The sequence below is a fragment of the Podospora pseudocomata genome (genome assembly GCF_035222375.1).
Source record: "Podospora pseudocomata strain CBS 415.72m chromosome 1 map unlocalized CBS415.72m_1, whole genome shotgun sequence".
Taxonomy (NCBI): Eukaryota; Fungi; Ascomycota; class Sordariomycetes; order Sordariales; family Podosporaceae; genus Podospora; species Podospora pseudocomata.
The window spans coordinates 3,752,423-3,765,111 of record NW_026946363.1 but is presented as its reverse complement, the minus strand read 5'-3'; the positions used below and the strand labels follow the sequence as shown (position 1 = coordinate 3,765,111).

Genomic DNA, 12,689 nt, shown 5'->3' with positions numbered 1-12,689 from the left:
GGGAAAAGAAGAATGCCTGGTGTGGGCACTGTACACCAAAACGCGTGGGAGTTAAGCAAATGCGTATTTAATGTTCATTTTGGGTGTTCTTGGAAGTTGCTGGTGAAATCTGTACAGTGTTGGGTGGTCTTATCTTGATATTTCAAAGTCCCTTGTCAATGAACGGGTGATTCGGGGAGAATGGTCTGGTCGTCGTCCCAGCTTTGCTCTTTCTGCCGCACGATTTGGACAATACTAAAGCAGCTCAGTTGGTTTTTTGCTGCTTTCCCACCTTCACTTTTTCGACCACGACCGCCACGACTTTCTTCGCCACGTCACCTAGCCCAGCGTTTGCAAGCCGTTGCCATCGTCGTCGTCGTCGCCCGCGCCCTCGCCAGCGACATGGATTCAAACCTGCAAGTATATTCTGACTGGCGTTTTCACTCTTTCTTCGACCTCGAATGAGCGACTCCGAGTTGGCCACATTGTTGAAGTCTTCGACGGCATTTCGACCTCTCTATTCCAACAGCAGCGTCATCATTATCAACGACACGGCACCAGATCCTCGATACAGTGATTTTCAAGAGAGACCAGAGCGAGGTTTGGGCCTGAGAATTCTTTGGTCGGCATTTTCGACTTCATACAACACAACCAGGCACTAACCCTCAGTCTTCGATGCCCCTATCTGCTAGCCAGGTGCCAGGCACTGAATCAACATCCCCGTGTTTCTGGAACACATCCCTCGATGCAAAAACTTTATTGAATCTTTGTCCTGATGTTATAGATATATATAACTAACTTCCACTTTCTACCTATCTCATTCAGAGCCCGACTGGAAGCCAACCAGTACACCAGCGCCTCCGCCGCTCTCACTGCCTCTCCGGCCGGGGCACACAGCTGCTTCCTGTGCGGGCAACTCCGCGAGGAGTCGTACCAGCGTCTCCACGCTGGTGACGAGCTCGCTAGGAGCAGCTTGTGTGTCTCGTGCCGTGAGAGGTACGGGTTGTGGCGTCAACAGCCGGTATGTTATAAGTCTCCCTATCCTGTTTCCTGTTCTTTTTCTTCACTTCCGGAGAGCCCCTTGGCAAAAATACCCCCTACGACACGGTCATTGTTCATCCCAAGTGGAGTGAGCGGTCTTCGTCAAGACATGCCCATACCCCTTCTTCTTCTTTGACAGGCCCCCAAGCTGTCAGTAGGGCAGCCAAGTGGCGATTGATCCCATCCCAATCACGGAACTTTCCTCCGAACACTCCTCAACAGAAGGTTAATCTCGCTCGAATCTGCCTTCCCAAAACTCTTCCGCGGTCATCCAACACTCATACGAGAGCACTTTGACGCCCTTGGTGTGTTTTCAACCGGTGTTTTACGATCCTTAATATGTCATTGGAGTACACTCCAACAGTGCTTTGAGCAGTCCTTGTTCACAGGTTACACTTCTCAACACCCCATCCATCATCCCACCACCTTTATAACAACACTTGAACGCGCTTAATCCATCATCTGAACAAGCCATCAAGTGGTGTTCGAATATGCTCAACTCATCATCCGACGAGTGTTGGGTTTATTTAACTTGGCGTTTTGAGGCACTTCAAATCTCATCTCAACAATGTTTGGACTTCTCTTCTTGGCGTTTCTAAACGCTTGAGATGATATTCAAACCTTGCTTTTTGAGCGTTCTGAGAGGCTGATATATCATCCAAGAAACATCTAGATTTTCTTCACTTGTTATTTGGAGACGCTTGCTTCTCATCCCAACAATTTCCTACTCTCATCTAAGTAATCTTTCACCTCTCGTCCAAACAATCTTCTATGGTTTTGGACCGCTTGATATTCCATCCGGATAGTATTCGGCTTTTGAACTTAGCATCGAAACACCACCACATCCGCGCTCAGTGGCGCTCAACATTTCGTCCAAACACACTTTGTGTTTTTTAACTTAGCGTTCTAAAATGCTTCATATCTCATCCAAGCTCTCCTACAACAGCGCTTAGGGGCACTCACCACTTCATCCAAACAGTATTTGGATTTTTGACTTGGCGGTTTGAGATGCTTGGTATCTTATCTGAATATTGCTACACCTGCGCTTAATGGCGATCGTATTTCATCCAAACTCTTTTTTCTAGTGTTTGAAAACACCAAGTTTGTCATCCGAACAAGTCACAGAAACACTCGGGGGCACTTGACATTTCATCCCAACTGTCACGGCACTGGCCTGACACTAGCCTGGCACTGGCAGACTGGAGGATAAGTGTGGTAAAGGCCCTGCAGGCAAACAGCGGTTGTGATATTTTTCCTCTTTTCTTCTTCACCTTAGTATTTCAATCAATTGGTTGGTATAACTGTTGCCTTGTCTCAGACTTTACCACCCAGCCCGTGACACCAACAATATTGCCATAGCGTTTGGGAGTGTCAAGTTAAGCGTTTGAAAACGCTTACTTTGTCATCCAAACATGAAGTCAGCAGCGTTCAGAAACGCTCAACATTTCGTCTGAGCAATTTTATAAAGTCATGTTATGTTTGTTATGCTAATATGTATGTCTAACATAGGGGGCAGAGGGGAGATTTCCCTGCGAATGGTGTCATGGATGTGGTGTTGCTCGATCAAAAATGCACCTTGTTTTGGTCAAGTCAGGGGCACCCCTTACCCCTCTCCAACTATTTTGTAAACAGTGCGTTGACATGAGGGAGGCGAAGAGGACGACCAGGAGGACTGGTCGAGAGAGTGTGATTCTCGAGAGTCTTGACCGGAAGATTCAGCGGCAGGAAAGTCTGCGGGAAGATGCCCAGGAAGGCTTCAAGATGGAAGAGTTGCCGGCAGAGATGGGGGAGAGAAGGGGGTTGATATCCACGGATCGCTCTGCGGGGGCTATATCTCTGGGTGTTTCGATCTCGTCTCTTGATAAGCTTGCCGATGTGATCCCCAAACAGCTTGGGGTTAAGGAAAGGGACTTCGATGCAGTCGAGGGGTATAACCTCGACTCCAATCGCCACGGAAACCGCCACTTCCCCGCCGGAACCCAAGAAAAAGGAATGGATAGCCGAGAAAGGTTGCCCCTCACGTCTGGAAGGAAGCCCAAAGGGGTTTCTAAGTTGCATTTTGCCGCCCTTCATCGATCGAGATCAGAACACCAAATTGCGAATCTCGAATCTGGGGTCGAGAGACATTCCTTGGTTGCGGATTCCTCAAAAAGTAAACAACACGAGAGGTCATTGTCGAAAACCAGCCTGGATCCCATGACTCTTGGCTTCTCCTTCGCAACATCGTCAAGGAGGCTATCTTCTGCCAGTCTGCGGACTTTAGAGGCCTACTGCAGCCCTCCGCAAAGCAATCGTGGTCCGGTCGGAAGTTTGAAGTCCTCCTCTCAAGTCAGCACCCCCCCTGAGGTTGTCACAGGTAACAATATCTTGCCTAGTCCTCCTAAAAGACAGCGGCAGTCAAGCCACAACCCCTCCCGTTTCCGCGTCAACCTAAAGGACGAATTATACCCCCCCTCGGCCCCTATATCGTTAGGTAACAAACAAACCCCTGGACCCAATCCCAAGAGCTCCGCCCCTTCATCCTCCTCCAGCCTATCGACCTCTCCCACTACGAGGGGACTCTCCGGCCTCTACTTCGCCCTTAACCTCGGGGCAGAATCCAAGGTGAATCGCGACCTAGGGTTCAAACCCCCCAGTCCCCCCTCCAGCTCACCAGTAAGGGAGCCCCGTTCTCGTCGACACCGAGCTATCATCCGCGCCCGAGCCGCAGTTTTGTCACCCCGGACAACCCCCTACGCCCCTTTTACACTATCGCCACTCCGCAGATCTTCCCCCGTTGTTGCCCCTGAATCTACCGCTACTCAGATACCTACCTCTGAACCGGGTGATCGTGGCTCCGCTACCCCTTTTCGTTCCCCCGGCAACCGTGAAGGCAAGGTAAACAGTAACCCTAAACGGAAGCGGTCAGAGCCCTTGCTGCATTACCAGCAATATGCTGGAGGGGAGGAGTCGGAAGAAGAGATGTTTATTCCGGATGTCGCCAAGCTTGCCGAATCCTACGAGAGAATGAAGCAGTATGAAGGCCAGGCGTTCGGCAGTTTTGGCTCACCGACTCGGAGAAGAGAGCTGCCGGAAGGTGGCGTTGTTACGAGGATGAGTGAGCTGAATGCGTTGTTTGAGGAGGATGGAGACAGGGTGGTTGAGGTGGATAGTGATCTGGCGTGGAAGATTGAAAGATATGATGAGTAAAAGGCGTTTTGTGCCTTTCTAGAGCCGGAAAGAGGACAGGGAATGCAGGATGATTGGGCTGGGTGTTACGATAAGAGGAACGAGTGGGATAAGGAAAGTTTGGGTGTAGAATTAGTGTATGATATCAGTTCGAAGGCGTTCAGGGTCAGCAAAAAGGGGCGAGTTGTATCGATAGGTGTATTGTTAAAGATGGGCGGTGTTAAAAGTTGTCTGGGAAGGGTTTGGGACAGTCACAGGTATTAGAAGTGCGGGTATAGCTGTACAGTATATCGTGTTGGGTGTGTAAAGTTCACTGAAAAATGCATGCTTTGCGTTATAGGGTGTTTGACCTGCGTATTGACTATTGCGATGAGAACCCAAGTACCACATCTGCTACGATTGGGACAGAGGTCCTTAGAAAGAGTCAAACAAGGGAGTTAACAGGAGAGCCTCTCAAAGAACCATTCATCTGCTTGATGGTGAGTTTAGAATTGGCTAGAACCGATCAAATCTAACATGATGGCAGTCCAAATGAGACAGTCAAATTCTTGATCCTCTGGAGGAACCAGAATGCAGACACTCTGGGACTCCGTCCTGGATTTTGGATGTGTCGTAGTAGCAGGACACAACCAGAACAATTCTACCCTACATTATGCAAGCCATGATATTTAAAGAATCCATCCCAACTTTATTTTGACCAATCCAAGCTTTAATCAGAGACATCACTGGTAAGCGCTGCTGTCTTGATTTTTATATCTTGTGCAAGCGGTGCTATTTTCATACAACTCTTGTGCAAGCGCTGCTGTGATAATCAAACTTCGTTTACAAACGGTCCTATCTTGACAGAAAAGCTCAACCGCGAGCGCTACAATTTTCCCATAACAGTCATTTGCATGCGCTGTTACCTTGACGAAAAATTCATTTGTTGACCGCTGCTACTCTTGTAAAAAGATTACATGTAAAGCATTACTGTCTTTGCGGAAAAGTCCTTGCACGAGGGCTGCCAGCTTATTTTGGAAGTTTGGAGGGGTTTTTTTCTCGCTGCGCATCGATTTGACAGTTCAACACCGTCATCACCACACACATTGTACCATACACGCTTTTGGCATCACACCTTCGATTTCTATACCACCTTATCGCCGATAGTAGTTTACCTACGATTATCACCACGTCTCGTTACGCCTCCGCTCAACTGGTACACTTACGGTAATCACTATGGCGATTCGGTGATGCTCGTCGCAAGGAAAGGAGGCATTGCTGTGGCAAGGTGTAATGGACTCACCTTTGGTGGTTTAAATTGGAAGTTTGAGACCTTATCATAGCTAAAGAAATACAACTCTCTTTTCCCCCTTCAATTTGGGCTGTTTGATATAACACACCAATTGTGACAAGAACCACCACACTGAGGCACACTATCTTCTTCGAAAAGTCATAACAAGCACTGTTATATTCTTCAATGATCCTATGAAAGTCCTTCATCCTATCAAGAAAGTCATACACAAGTCCTGTTATCTTGATCAAAAAGGTCTTATAAAGCACTTCTGTGATGACACCAAAGTCTTGTGCAAGTGCATATCACCTCTCAGTCACTCTTGCGGAGGAAGACCCCAATATGACACAATGGTAATGGTAGGTACGCAAAAAAAAAAAAAAAAAAAAAAAGAAAAGAGAGGAACACCAGGTCCTGATATCTCTCTCTATAGCATTGACTAAGATTGTTCTGAGAAATCCCAAATCAGGCATCAAACATGGTCGCACGAACAGGATGAAATTTGTAACATCTGGGGCATATAGAAGATTGTGGAAGAATGCCGTTTTGAAGAACAGTGTCCAAAAGGATGATGAAGACAGCATGTGTGTTCCACAGGCTGGGGTGATTTTGCTTGCTGTATCTGATGATCGATCCCTCTTTAACACAAGTAGATTCCGGTGCAAGTATTTCCGAAAAGAAGACCTCAGGAAGAGGGGGAAGAGCGAATGTGATACCTTGATTGATGCACAATGCCAAAGAAAAGGGTTGAATCAAAGTAACAAACAAGCAAGTCTCATGTTAAGATGTGCCTGGATGATTGCAAGGAACAACCGTACACCCCACCCCCTAAGAGTGCCAAATGTATTCATCCCATCAAGCCAAGACAACCTGGCACAAGAAAATCCCTTAGGAAAAAAAACACACGACCGAAACCATCTAGATAGCACCTAGTCTGATATCTGTATTGTATTTTCATGTTTTGAAACATCTCTTTCCAGTCCAGCCTCCTTATCGAACCATCTCGACACTATCACCACATCCCCAAACCACACAAACCAAGCTCATCATCATATCCTTCCAACATAAAAATATAGATCTCCAGTACCAGTCAACAAAACAAACACCCAGAAACAACACATCCATCAAGCCATCCATTCACTAACAACCCCCTCCCCCAAAAAATAGATGACAATACAATACGAGATATGTATGAATTTTGCGCCCAAACATTCATCCAACCCTATAACAGATATTAAACACCCCTTTCCAACAAAGCTATACCGTAACGACTGTGTGCTGTATAATAATATGCATAAAACCCACCCCTCCCTTCTCTCACACCAAACAGTTCCAACAAACCTTCCAACAATCGTACCAAAAAAAAAAAACACCTTCACCGGGTATCATGTTTTTTTCTTCTCTCCAAAACCACAATCAATACCTCGCAGCCCTCAACAAATCCGAAGCAGTCGGACTCGGCCTCCTAAAAACAGGCACCCCCCCTCTGAACTGACTAGTCCACATCGCCGGCGTGGAATCCGCGTTCCCATACGTGATCCCCGGCATCGGGCTCGGCCTCCTCCCACCCCTGTCCGCCTGCCTCCTCAGCTTCTCAAACTGCTTCGACTTTTCCCTCTCCCGGTCAATGTGCTTGTGGCGTTCGTTCATGTCATACTCCGCCTCCTCCATACAGAGGTCGTGCTCGTTCAGACTGCGCATCTTGCGCTCAATCTTGTCGCAGAGGTGATCCAGTTGGCGGGCAGTGTCCGTGTCGACCATGGTTGGGATAGCTTGAGGACCGTAGCCGGGACGAGGTTTCGCGCTGCCTCCCCAGACGCAACGAAAGGTGAGCTCAGTTCTGGAATTGCCGTCGATGGTCTGCCAGACGGAGACGCGGTCGCCGTCGTAGAGGGGAGCCCAGTACTTGTAAGGGCCGTCGGCTTTCTTGTTCTCGTTCAGGTGAGAGCGCAATTTCTCGCCGTTGATCCAGATGCCGTTGGTCGCCTTGGTGCAAATGTAAAACATGAACTCCTCCTCGTCAGGCTCGTAGCGCTTGTTCCAAGGCCGCCAGTTCCTGTTGATGGTCGCATCAAAGTTGTTCTTCCACAGGAGGAGCTTGAATGCGTATTTTGGGACTCTGCTCTCCGATTTGGGCTCGTACGAGCGAGTATTATCGACTGAACGGCCCCAGGAGATCATGCACTCAGTTACCAGGACCTGAATGAAGTGAACCACTGAACTGGGTGTTGACTTCAAACACGCAATCACTGGCTTCATCCGCTCCGAGTACATAGCCATGGTGGTATACGCGTCCTGGGTGTCTGGGATCTCGACATGCTGACTCGCCTGGGAGTCGATTGCAGTAGACGGCATCGTGTGGTCTCCGGAATCTTCAAAGGTCCTTCTGATCTTGCCTGGCCGCTCCCGATTGGTGGGTGGGAAGTACTTCATTGCCAGGTCCCAAAGAGGGGTTTTGCCTGGAGCAAAGTCTTCTCCTCTGGCTTTGGCTGCCGTTTTGAAGGCGTCGAACTGTAGCTGTGTCATCTCGGGGTACGTCAGATGCCAGGTGCTCCTGTCATTAGCCAGCCAGTATGTAGCCTTGTGGACTGGAATGTCGATCTGCACCGACTGCTTAGGAATCGATGGGATTTGCGACATCAAATCAAAGTCCTTCCTATCGAGCGTGCGAATGGCGACTTCTTGCTGCTGCTGCTGCTGCTGTTGTTGTTGCTGTTGCTTTTGAACCGTTGTAGGGTCTGATCGAAACCTCTTCAGACCGCGCCCATCGGATACAGGCCCTCGCTGAGCCTCATCTTCGCTGGATGAATCCTGCTTGCGTTTGCTGGAGTTCACCTCACTTCCACGAGAGGCAAGGAGGGAGCCGACGCGTGACTTCATATTAAGATTCTCCAGGATGGACTCGGCGCCCCCCAAGCTCTGTGATGCCACATCAAAGGTCTTGGTGTTGAGGTCCTCCGTGGATCTGCTCTGGCTGAGCGAGAAGGACCCTTCCTCCAGACCGACAGAGGGAATTTGCGAGAACTGCTTCTTCTGCCGCGGTGTGGAGTGTTGGTCAGACTCAAAGCTGTCCTTGATTTCATTGTCGGATCCTAAAATCTCCGTCGATGCGCTTGACGCAAAGCTGTCTTTGGACACGGGCAGATTCAGACGATGGGCCGCCACTGCGCCTTGACTCCCTATAGCTGACGGATTTACTTCTCCAAAGAGACGTTGAGGTTGAGGCTGTGGCTGGTTACCGGCTCCAAATGTGTAGTTCTCCTTCTCGGACTCGTATCCGCCGGTTGGAACTGGCTCCTGATCAGGGAGATCTTCATCGTCGCTGGCTGGAATCAGATGGTCCTCAAACGGCATCTGCAAGTCTTGATCCTGGATGCTGAGCTGTGAAGCATTGAAGCTGAGCTCCTGGTCGGATACTTCATCGACCTGCGGTGGTGGAGGCGGCTGAATCCAGGGGTGCTGCTGGAGCGCTTCAATCGTTGCTCGGTTCTCTGGTTTACGGTCGAGCATGCCCTGGATGAACTTGATACCCTCTTCTGAGATTTGGGCTTGTTGAAGGGGTGCTATGTTGAGGGGTTTGGTCATGATCTGATGAAGGAGCGCCGAGTGACTAGCTCCGCTTTGAGCCGGAAAGGGGGGTGATTTCGTCATTGTGTAGAAAAGAACGCCTCCCAAGGACCAAATGTCAACCGCGTGATCGTATCTCTGACCAGTTTGTGGGTGGAGACGTCGATTTCGGGGATGCCGTCTGCCTCTGCTATCGTATTCGGTATATTCCGAGTATACTTCAGGGGCGCAATACAGGAGGGTACCACAAAAGGTCCTGAGAAACGTCTGGTCGTGATCAATCATCTTGGAAAGCCCAAAATCCGTGAGCTTGACCACAAATGGATCATGTGAGCTCACTAGAATGTTGTCCGGCTTCACATCACGGTGGGTGATGTTCATCTTGTGAAGATAATCCAAGGCATCCAGCAGCTGGGTTGCCATGGTCCTCGTGGTGTCCTCGGTGAGAGGCCCATACTCCGAGATCAACCTCCCGAGATCTCCTTTGCCGACATATTCCATAATAATGATCAACAGCCGGTTATCCCAGTCGAGATGCTCGACGTATTCGACAATGTTTGGCTGTTGCGGTGTCAGTAATTGTGCAAAACAGAACTCAAGAATGGTGGAGGCTGACATGTTTGACTTTTTGCATGATGCGCATTTCGTTCTCAACCTTCTGGTCCAAGACGCCGTTCTTCATGAACTTCCGCTTGTCGAGTTCTTTGGCCGCATAAGGTTCACCGCTGAACCTCGAGGTCACCTTGTAGACGGTAGCGAAGGCGCCTCTGCCCACCTCGCCCACACGGTTGTACTTTTGCGACCCACCCCACGCCTTTGGAAGACCATCAAAGATATCATCGGTATTTTGTTGATCTGAAGGACCTGGCTGTGCCCGACGAACAGCTACCGGGTTATTGGGCGTTTGCCTTTGCGCAGGAGCTGCTCTGGGTGCCGCGGGCTTGAATATGTCAACCTACATGTCAAGTTACTCACGTGGCCACGGTTGGATTTCCAAAAGGAGGGGGATGAGCTTACACGCCCACCAGGGCCGGGCACGATGGTTGCGTTCACATCTACCGTGAGTGCTGCTCGATTTGAAATGTATGTTCGTAGGTTTTGCTTGTAGGCTTCATTTGAGTAGCCCTGCCGGATTGGTATCCAGACCCTGAACTTGAGGTCTCTTGCCTCCTCATGCATCAAAATCTTAATATTCGAACCGCTCCTTAGTGTCCTCTTCACATCGAGCGGTGGCTCGCCCTTTCGTCGTAAGAGCTGCTCATCAACAACGGTGCCGTTTGTCGACATGTCCTCAATCATCAAAACCCCGTGGTCGTTGAGGTAGATGCGGAAGTGGGTGTTGCTCAGCCGTCGCATCGGGTCGTCTTCGAAAACAATGTCGCAACGACTTTCGTTTCGTCCAAATGTGAAGCCATTTACAACACTCTTAATCTCGGTGGAAAACCTCAGCGCAATGTGATACTCCCCTACACCATGTCCCGGAAAGCCCTGGCCCCCAATTACATCCTCCCCATCCTCTTCCACATCCAAGTTGAGCGCCTCATCCCTCCCAACCGTGTGCTCTAGTGTTCGGAGTCTGATTCTTCTGATTTCTCGGCGTGCAGCATCCGACTGCGGAACAAGAAGACATATTATGTCGGCGATGTCTGTATCTGAGAAGCCCGAGTTCTGCTGTCCCAGCCGTCTCGGATCCACGACGTTTTGCGTCGCTGCGCAGAAAGGGGTCAATCAGATTAGAACTAAGAAACACGCAGGAGAAAAGGGGGCTTGGCAGATCAAAACAAACAAACCTTGAGTCGGCTGCGAATCCTCCCCAAAAGAGTCCATCGCAAAGAAAAGGTATGGATATATTTATGCCCTGCCACTTGCGCTCTACAGTTGTCTCAAAGGTCGGAGCTCCGCAACGGCGCGGCGTTGGTGGCGGCAGCCTTTTGATGAAGAGCAATGAAAAGCGATCGCGGTGGTTATAGCAAAAGTGAGATACGCCCTTTTTTTCTCCGGCGCATTCGACAAGGAAGCGAAGAAACACGTCGCCCACGGACGGAGAGTGGCAGTTGATTGCCAAATCCTCACGGGATCGCGTCGGGCGAAAGCGAACGCGCGCAGGTTGGGAAGCGGGTCACGTCGAGTTGAGGGGGACGAAGGACTCGAGCCAGGCGGGTCCAAACGCGGCGGACTGGTGGTCAGTCGGCACTGGGCGTGTGCAGCAAGCAAAACAACAAAAATTGGCCTGGCGAGGCAACCTTCACGTCAACCTGGAAGCTTCGCATGGAAAAAGCGACGAGGAGGGGAGCAAGGAGCAACAAATGTGCAGGACAACGGCGGAGGAGCGAACTGAACCTGAGTTCAACCCACAGAAAAAGAAAACATCACAAGCTGGGTCTCACTTCCACCATTCAACAAGTTCAGTTGCACAACACTGGCTGGGGGGCAGCACCTGCCCTGTGCACGCGTGCCGGCCGACTGGGTTGACAGGGCGTTTTGGACCGCAATAGCGCGTTCGGTTTGGGGACATCGCCTTCCCAGCCTGGCGGGTTTTGGAGGGGTCAATTGGTGTACCGAACGCCTCCGGCACCGTCGGCTCCATCCCGATTGCTTTTTCCTCCTCGGACGCTTCCCTCTTCCAATCATTTTGCCCTGTGAGACATCTCCGATCGACAGAGTTTGAACGGATTGAGGGGTTGTTCTGTTTGTTGAAACAGATGGATCCGGATGGCTGCGTCAAGCACGTAATTGAGTCGTCGACCCGAGTACGAGAGCAAAACGGCGGTCGGGGCGGCGAACAATTGTGAGGTTGAAGTCATCCTGGCAAGAGGATTGAGCCTGGAGGCCTTGCAGTATTGTTGAAGCAAGAGGCGGTGGCTGGTTATTTTCATGGTTCGCCATCAAATCTTATACAATAGAAGGATTTGCGAAGGCCAAGGGTGTATGAAATGGCATGTCATCTTGGGGGATGAAGGTAAAATGCGTGTAAATGCTTCTTCTGATAGAACCATTAAGAGAAGACAATGGAGGGGCAGCTGGAGGATGGCTGTGTTTGATAGAGACATCATGTCATCTGAAGCCTGGGTTTGAGAGGAGACCAATCTCGATCGAGTCTCGAATACACAACATGTCAGGAACCCCGAGCTTCACTGGAGATAAGACCTTGTCTAACAGTGTTCGGTAAGACCATGTATTGGCATTGATCTGGATCTTATTTTACATATATTTTTGGGAGCTGGGAATTTGTTATGCTCAGGCGGTGCCAACGCTAAAGGAAACACGAAGATACTGAACAACCGTCTTGCTGTGGTGAAGCTTGTCTCCTGTACAGAAATATGACGAAGATTGCTCGCTGCCAAAATGCTGAGTTTGCAACTTTAGAGGGGCGTATGAGTGTTCAAACCGCTTAAATACCTGTTCGTATAGAAGTCTTAATTACACTTGAAAAGATAGGTAGCGAGGCAATCGCCCAACAAGTACCTGGTCAAAGTAGTTAAGGAGGCATCCAACCACACCAGAAGTGATAGGCAATGGCTATCGGGATCACCTGCCGGACTCAAACGCTACCGTGCTCGATATCTTGGTAATACCGGTGGCACAGCGTCACCATAGACGCCGCAAATATCGACAAGGCGAAGCCTCCCGTCCGCCCCTTGCTCCCGCTGGTTAATCTAGGCGC

General features: G+C 49.8%; 3 protein-coding genes across 3 annotated transcripts; 2 read left to right on the top strand and 1 right to left on the bottom strand.

The window, feature by feature from the left end:
• Positions 1-158: 158 nt before the first annotated feature.
• QC762_0012590 (uncharacterized protein) lies at positions 159-1,849 on the top strand (the record flags this gene model as incomplete). Its single annotated transcript, XM_062882943.1, has 3 exons — positions 159-166; positions 805-1,000; positions 1,694-1,849. The coding sequence occupies 3 exons, from the start codon at positions 159-161 to the stop codon at positions 1,760-1,762; spliced, it is 273 nt and encodes a 90-aa protein (XP_062748787.1). The 3' UTR covers positions 1,763-1,849.
• A 740-nt stretch (positions 1,850-2,589) lies between these two features.
• On the top strand, positions 2,590-4,209 carry QC762_113450 (uncharacterized protein; the record flags this gene model as incomplete). Its single annotated transcript, XM_062885763.1, has 1 exon — positions 2,590-4,209. The coding sequence occupies one exon, from the start codon at positions 2,590-2,592 to the stop codon at positions 4,207-4,209; it is 1,620 nt and encodes a 539-aa protein (XP_062748786.1).
• A 2,144-nt stretch (positions 4,210-6,353) lies between these two features.
• Positions 6,354-12,612, bottom strand: RAD53 (Protein kinase protein rad53). The gene is made up of 4 exons (XM_062885764.1): positions 10,816-12,612; positions 10,043-10,734; positions 9,642-9,980; positions 6,354-9,586 (listed from the first exon to the last, which is right to left on the bottom strand). Exons 1-4 carry the CDS (start codon positions 10,850-10,852, stop codon positions 6,875-6,877), a joined length of 3,780 nt encoding a protein of 1,259 aa, XP_062748785.1. The 5' UTR covers positions 10,853-12,612; the 3' UTR covers positions 6,354-6,874.
• Between the last annotated feature and the right edge of the window lie 77 nt (positions 12,613-12,689).